At 30.2% G+C, this 7,687-nt stretch overlaps 1 protein-coding gene across 1 annotated transcript; it reads right to left on the bottom strand.

Moving 5' to 3' along the window:
* Positions 1–2,898: 2,898 nt before the first annotated feature.
* LOC111399099 (kirola-like) lies at positions 2,899–4,823 on the bottom strand. Its single transcript, XM_023026336.1, has 3 exons — positions 4,571–4,823; positions 3,813–4,031; positions 2,899–3,144 (listed from the first exon to the last, which is right to left on the bottom strand). Exons 1-3 carry the CDS (start codon positions 4,755–4,757, stop codon positions 3,092–3,094), a joined length of 459 nt encoding a protein of 152 aa, XP_022882104.1. The 5' UTR covers positions 4,758–4,823; the 3' UTR covers positions 2,899–3,091.
* Between the last annotated feature and the right edge of the window lie 2,864 nt (positions 4,824–7,687).

Here is a 7,687-nt window from a genome sequence, read left to right as displayed (position 1 = left end):
AAAAACCATTTGCCATAGCTTTGCCACTTTGCAACAGCAATCGCCCCCTTATAACCGCTGGACTCTCAAATAGTATTACCATAGTTTGGCATCGTCACAAGAAATTATGCCACGGCAATATATCAACGTATTTTTCACCAAACAAAACTTCCTATATATCAACGTATTTTCCACCAAACTGTCGTAAATAATAGGTTTGCCCGTAATTATGTGGTGGACATGAACTGAACGTTTTAGAATTTATAGCATTTTAAAGTTTAATTTAAAATGTTGACCTATATAATAATGTCAGTAATTATTTGATAGGCATAAGGTTATGGTTGATTATGAACTAAAAAAATATAAGGACAAAATGAAAAACTAAATGTTTTAATTTCACCTATTCACACATTTTATAGATTGTAAATCTAAATAGATATAAATGTAGGCATATAGCATAGATAATTTTTAAAGTATACACATATGCTGGTAATATTATTGCATACTGCTTGTTTTACACTAATCGGAATATTAATCTAAAAAGTTTGTGTTGTCAAAAGCCCTTGTTTCATAGCTATTATATCGATTTTTTTTTATTTTACATATTCATTTTTTACCACACATTCATAAAATAAAGTATTAAATTCAAAACTTTTTTCTACTTTTTAACCACACAATCTTCAAATATTCATTATTCAAAACAATTTTTTTGTCAAATAATGGCCATCAAACAGGGGCTAAATAAATTCTAAAATAATTTAATACCAAGAACTGAATCTAACCAATACAACTAGTAGTCAGTTTTGATGTGGTTCTGATTCCATAATTACACTGGAAACCAACGATTCTCTATTTAGGATTTCTGTTTGTACTTTTCTCATAAGAACTACTTAGAACTGAAAAATTAAACCCTACATTACATCTTGTAATATTAATTATTGATCAGCATATTTTTTATTTTACATTTTTTCTTGAGGTGGGTTTTCCATTTTTCTGTTGAGTGGGTGGGAAGGATTTTTTTTTAATATTATCTTGGTAAGCATGGGCACCTCTTTTCATTCACTATGCCAAGCTATTTTGGTATGATCTTAATTATTGGTTGGCTTCAAGTTATCCTTTATTTAGTGGGATATATGATGATTATATATACTAATTGTTTTAATGCAACTTCATAAAAATATTTTAGAATAAAAGTATATAAAAAATTTTGAAAATCTTTCAAAATCTTTAAAGTATACACATATGTTGGTAATATTATTGCTTACTGCTTGTTTTACACTAATCGGAATATTTATATATAGAGTTTGTGTTGTCAAAAGCCCTTGTTTCATAGCTATTATATCGAATTTTTTTAATTTTACATATTCATTTTTAACCACAATTCATAAAATAAAATATTCTGCACGTAAATTCAAAAAATTTTCTACCTTTTAACTACACAATCTCCAAAAATTCATTATTCAAAACAAATTTTTAGTCAAATAATGGCCATCAAACAGGGGCTAAATAAATTCCTAAAAAAAAAAAAAATTTTAATACCAAGAATTGAATCTAACCAATACAACTAGTAGTCAGTTTTGATATGGTTCTGATTCCATAATTAGACTGGAAATCAACGATTCTCTATTTAGGATTTCTGTATGTACTTGGTTTAGTTCAATTCTCATAAGAACAACTCAGGACTAAACAATTGAACCCTACGTTACATCTTGTAATATTAATTATTGATCAGTATATTTTTTATTTTAGATTTTCTCTTGAGGTGGGTTTTCCATTTTTCTATTGCGTGGGAGGGAAGGATTTTTTTTTTAATATTGTCTTGGTAAGCATGGGCTCCTCTTTTCATTCATTGGGCCAAGCTATTTTGATATTATCTTAATTATTGGTTGGCTTCGAGTTATCCTTTATTTAGTGGGATATATGATGATTATATATACTAATTGTTTTAATGCAACTTCATAAAATTCTTTTAGAATAAAATTATATAAAAAATTTTGAAAATCTTTCAAAATCTTTAAAGTAAACACATATACGGGTAATATTATTGCTTAATGCTTGTTTTACACTAATTGGAATATTAATCTATAGAGTTTATGCTGTCAAAAGCCCTTGTTTCCCAGTTATTATATCGAATTTTTTTATTTTACATATTCATTTTTAACCACACATTCATAAAATAAAATATTCTGCACGTAAATTCAAAACTTGTTCCTACCTTTTAACCACACAATTTCCAAAAATTCATTATTCAAAGCAAATTTTTTATCAAATAATGGCCATCAAACAGGGGCTAAATAAATTCTACAAAAATTTAATACCAAGAACTGAATCTAACCAATACAACTAGTAGTCAGTTTTGATGTGGTTCTATCTCCGTAATTAGACTGGAAACCAACGATTCTCTATTTAGGATTTCTGTTTGTACTTGGCTTAGTTCAATTATCATAAGAACTACGCAGAAATGAACAATTGAACCCTACGTTACATCTTGTAATATTAATTATTGATCTGTATATTTTTTATTTTAGATTTTCTCTTGAAGTGGGTTTTCCATTTTTCTGTTGAGTGGGTGGGAAGGATTTTTTTTTTTTTTTAAATATTATCTTGGTAAGCATGGGCACCTCTTTTCATTCATTGTGCCAAGCTATTTTGGTATGATCTTAATTATTGGTTGGCTTCCAGTTATCCTTTATTTAGTGGGATATATGATGATTATATATACTAAATGTTTTAATGCAACTTTATAAAAATCTTATAGAATAAAAGTATATAAAAATTTTTGAAAATATTTCATAATTCTATATAATCTAAAACAATTCTTAAATAAAAATTCATCAACTCTTCGGAATTTATCCACCAGTTGGAGGTGAATTTTCTCCAAAAAAATAAGCGAAGAAGTACTCCATAAGGGATAACTTGTATTCTGCACCTTAATTATTTCACGAAATAAGAATATGCTTAATCACTCAATGACACAATTATCACCAAGCCACAACATTATTTCACCCAGAAACATCACCAAGAAATATTTATTTCATTACTAAAACGATAAAGAAACACACATATTCGCATAAACAAGTTGAGATGGCTTAGTGAGACTCTCCTATGCATATCAGGCTGCCTTGAGATGGTGAGATTCAATATCTTTTGTAAGCTTAATGGAAACTGTTACAACAATCTATCAGTATAAAATCACAAAATAATGAACAAGAAAGGTTACAAGAAAAAGAGGCAGAAAATTAAATCCTCCAGTCTTCATCGAGAACTCAAACCACACGACATCAAGATGAAGTTCCTTTCATGAATAGGGCTCAGACTCAAGAAAATACAGGATTGTACCCTTCTGTATGACCCACACCGATCGCCCCAAACCCTAAGGTTTTCCTTTATCAGTTAAAGGAAACCACAAGGGGTAAAATCACACACCAAACTCTCCAATACACACAGTATTAAGGAACACAAAGATGGAATCACACAGAAACCAGATCCAATCAGAGATTGGATTCTCACGAAGAAGAAGAGAGGGTTTGGAAGACTCTCGAACCTCAGCCGCAGCTGGAGAGGAGAATGACGGTCCAAGTGAATTAGGGCAAAAGGGGCCAAGTATTTATATCCAACAAAGGCACCCTTAGATCAAGTTTCAATCCGACGGTCAGGAGGCATCCATATAACTGAATAAGGCGTGTTTGGCTGCATTAAAATATGCCACGCCCAAAAACACGTTTTATCTACCATTGGGCCGGGGCGGATCGGATCATGTTATTGGGCAAGAGCCTAAATTGTTAAAACAGTTATTGGGCTTTAGCCCATTTGTCATCACAGCCCAACAGAAACACCCAACAATGATAGTGGATCTTCAATGTCGTCATTTAGCTTCTCATACTCGAAAGTCCATATCACCAAATCGACATCACCATTTGTTTCAACATGAAAACTGGCTTTGAAGGCCTTGTATAACTCCATCAAATCACCCTCAATGATCTTAAATGTCACAGACCTTTTTTCTACGTCTATGGCTTCAATTACCTCTTTCGCTACTTTCTGCTTCCCCTCTACAATCATATCAAATTTAATTTTTAAGCTTAATAGTAGAAGAATAATGTTACTTGTACATAATGAAATTATATAATGATTTACATACAGATGATGTATCAAAAAGAAGGAAGAGATTATTTTATTTTATTTATTTATTTTTTTGGTTGTATAAATTCCTACCAATCATATTTTATCACATCATGTGTAAGTAAACCATTATTATCCTATTTGGTGGGGATTAAAATAAGATATTTAAGAGATTTTGATAGGAGTTAATGAAATGTGTACTTGAAAAGTTGTTAGACCCATAAAATATGTGGTTGAAATGAATTGTTGACTTTCACTTAAGTTAAAAGATAAATTTTAATCGATACCAAATACTATATAAACTATTATATACATGAAGCACAACGGATAATAAAATATCACATGATTAGACAATAATACTATTAGCATAGTGAATTAGAAAAGAATGGACACTTTTAACTAGAATAACAAGTTAAAATATTATCGTTGTACTATTCAGTATGATCTTTTTCAATACAATTTAACATACCATGAGTGTAATTCCAGAAGATGACGGAGCCAATAGTTCCCCACTCTCCTTGATGCAAATCACAGCGTTGGATAGTAGTAGGGCTCATGTTGGGAATTTGGTGTGGTTTGTACCTAAATAGTTCATGAAAGACATCTCCACCAGCTCTAATTTCAGTTTGGGCAGTTAGTTTACCTTTAAGACCCATTTTCTTTCTTTATAGTGGAGAGTATCAAAGTTTCAATAGCAAGGGGCAAGCAAGAACAAGTTGAAGTAGTGTGGGAAGAACACTCAAACTCTTAATCTATTTATAGCGACACTGGGAACATGAAAATCAATGTCAGCATGTAATCTTTATTTATTTAATGATTATTTCTTTAATCATTATCCATTATTTACTATGGTGATAGTAAAAACTATTACAACAAAATCAATATGTAGATGAATTCATCAAGTTAAATAATTGCATGAATAATAAAATATATTAGACTAAGTATTGAAAAAATAATTGTTCAACGTTTGAAGGTAATTATTTTATGTCCATAGAATACTTATTAAATCAAATTGTTAATATTTTAAGGTATTGAAAATTGTGGTATCATTGTTCATAAGAAGATAATGCAAAAATATATAGAGTAACCTATGATCATGTCATGATAGATATAATAATAAAAATAAATAGAAAATGAACAAAGGTGATAGTTAATTGAAAATTGAACGATGCATGTTGTGGAGATATGCGTTATGTATCCTCAATTAAGTATTGTTTCTAAACACGATTCTAGTAAATCAAGTCAAAAGGAAGAAAAATGAATTGAAAACAATCTCATTCAATAGTTTTTCACTAAGTAGTCCCCCATTTGTTTCAACAAAAAAGTTTATTAGAATTCAAGTTAAAAAGTTAACAACCAATTTTAACTACACATTTTATGGTATCGACAATTTTATGCACATATTTCCCTAAACCTACTAAAATATCTTTTAATCTAAACCAAACAAGGGCTAAACGTGGTGAATAATTAGATAGGGTATCCTAAAAGAAAGATTAATCTGTCAATCTCTAATTGAAAATGTGGAACAAGTATGAAACATGAGATTACTGGCTTGATTATGTAGTTTTTACCTAGTTGAGTTTTCTCCATCAACATATTTTGTGCGGTTTATTACTTTCATATTATTGATTTTGGCATTCAAAACCATAAGATAATATGAAGTTATAGATTAATTATCTATGAACAATTAAAAAGTGACTTGTTTTTAATTGTATAATTTTGCACATTGAATCAAAATAAATTAGGGTGTGTTTGATTGTCAATATTTTTTCATGGAAAATTTGTTTTTCCACTTAAATACCTATTTTTGTGTTGTTTGATTGACATTTTTTCCATGGAAAACATTTTCCTACTTTTGATCAAGTGATCATCTTTTTCCTAAAAATCAAGGAAAATATTTTCTTTAGGGAAAGTAGAATTTTATTTTCCAAGAAATTCACTCTCTTTCTCTCTCTCCTCTATGCACTAATAAAAAATAGACAAGTATAATATTTTTTAGGTTGAAAATTTATCAATCAACACATTTAATTAACAATTTCCATACAAATAATTTCTAGACAATTTTGATTTCGATACAAATTTCATGGTTGCAATCAAACGCACTCTTAGTTAATCTAAACTTTCATTCTTCATAATAGAATCAAAGTTGACTAAATTAATAATTCATTTTGGACACCTCAGCGAATTAGTTGCCTTGCAAATTCAAATACAATGATAAATACAATAGTCTTGCAAATAAGTTATTTGAACAACTTAAAAGTGATCGTAAGCTATTTAGAAAGTAGATTTCGATACGATGGTGAATAGATGTTTTCATGCACACCAACTCAATAATCTTGAGTCAATTATTATATATGTACACAGATCTCATGTTAATATATTTTAGTGCTCAATAGTCGTTAGCCAATATTATCATCTACTTGTGGGGTATATAATTGTATTATTGCATTGCGCGCTAGCAATCATCAAGTTAAGTTGCAACTTCTATTATTAAAATACTATTAAATACCAAAACCAACAACCTCAGAGTCAGAAAATTTCAGTGAACTCCTCAATCTATTAGTGTTGTAGAAACTAAATCCAACCCAATTGCCCGAACGTAAGAGAAAACCGTAACGAAATCTTCTTTCAAAAGAGCAGGGGATGGAGTTAGGGAACACAAAAATAAATAAATAAATAAATATGATCCTGAGCATATACATACAAATAAAAATCTAAATGGACATCCCCTTCTTTCTGTTGGACAATCTTGGACCTTTTCAACCCCAAAAGATAGTTCAAGAGATGGGGCTTTCCGTCTAACTTATAAATTGACCACCAATTCTTTCCACAACAGATGTGAAATAATTTCAACAATCTCCTCGCACTCAACGGGCCCTAGATGGGTACAAACCCATATCTCTCGTGAATTGTTGGGCCGAGTCTTGTTGATAACCTAAGATTTGATACCAGTGTTGGGTGGTTTTGAACATCTGAATCCCAAAAGCTAGCACAAGAGGTAAGACTTTTTCTCACACTTAAAAGCTGACTATCAATCCCTTCTACAATCGATGTAAGATAAGGTCAACACCTTCCCCCTTGCAAGAGTTTCTTAAAATAAAAAGCCTCTTGAAAAACATTTAAAAACAAAGTGTGAATCCTTTTGTTGGAGTCTAACATTAACCACATATATGTTTCATATTTATTTGATTTCTTCGATAAGTTATTCAGGCTCTTCCCTCCTTTTTTATTTATCTTATCTCTTTTATTCTCGTATTCCTTAATTTTCTGGTCAACTAACGAAAAAAAAAATGGATAGTTTTCACTCAAAGTCCTTCTGCCGCAATGGGATGAAAGATTTGGGATCATAATTGCAACAAATGTTAGGGTAAAAATTGTAAAGATTTAAAATTTTTGAGACCTCAATTGTATTTATCAACAGATAACTATATTACCACTCATTTTATTACCACTCATCTGTTTTCCGAACAAACACTCAATTATTGTAACATCAACTATTTTGAGCCTTGTCTCGACGTTCAACAATTGTCCATTATTTATAATGGTCATAGAAAAGTATATTGTGAGAAGTCAACAAGTTTTCGAG

The sequence above is a fragment of the Olea europaea genome, chromosome 8 (genome assembly GCF_002742605.1).
Source record: "Olea europaea var. sylvestris chromosome 8, O_europaea_v1, whole genome shotgun sequence".
Classification (NCBI taxonomy): Eukaryota; Viridiplantae; Streptophyta; class Magnoliopsida; order Lamiales; family Oleaceae; genus Olea; species Olea europaea.
This window is presented reverse-complemented; position numbering and strand designations above follow the sequence as displayed.

Excerpts from the sequence above, each read along its gene's own strand:
- LOC111399099 (XM_023026336.1), bottom strand. The coding sequence starts at position 4,757 with ATGGGTCTTAAAGGTAAACTAACTGCCCAAACTGAAATTAGAGCTGGT. Across the intron at positions 4,032-4,570 it reads CTTCTGGAATTACACTCATG|AGGGGAAGCAGAAAGTAGCG; the intron begins GTATGTTAAATT and ends ATATGATTGTAG. Across the intron at positions 3,145-3,812 it reads TCCACTATCATTGTTGGGTG|TTTCCATTAAGCTTACAAAA; the intron begins TTTCTGTTGGGC and ends TTGTTGTAACAG.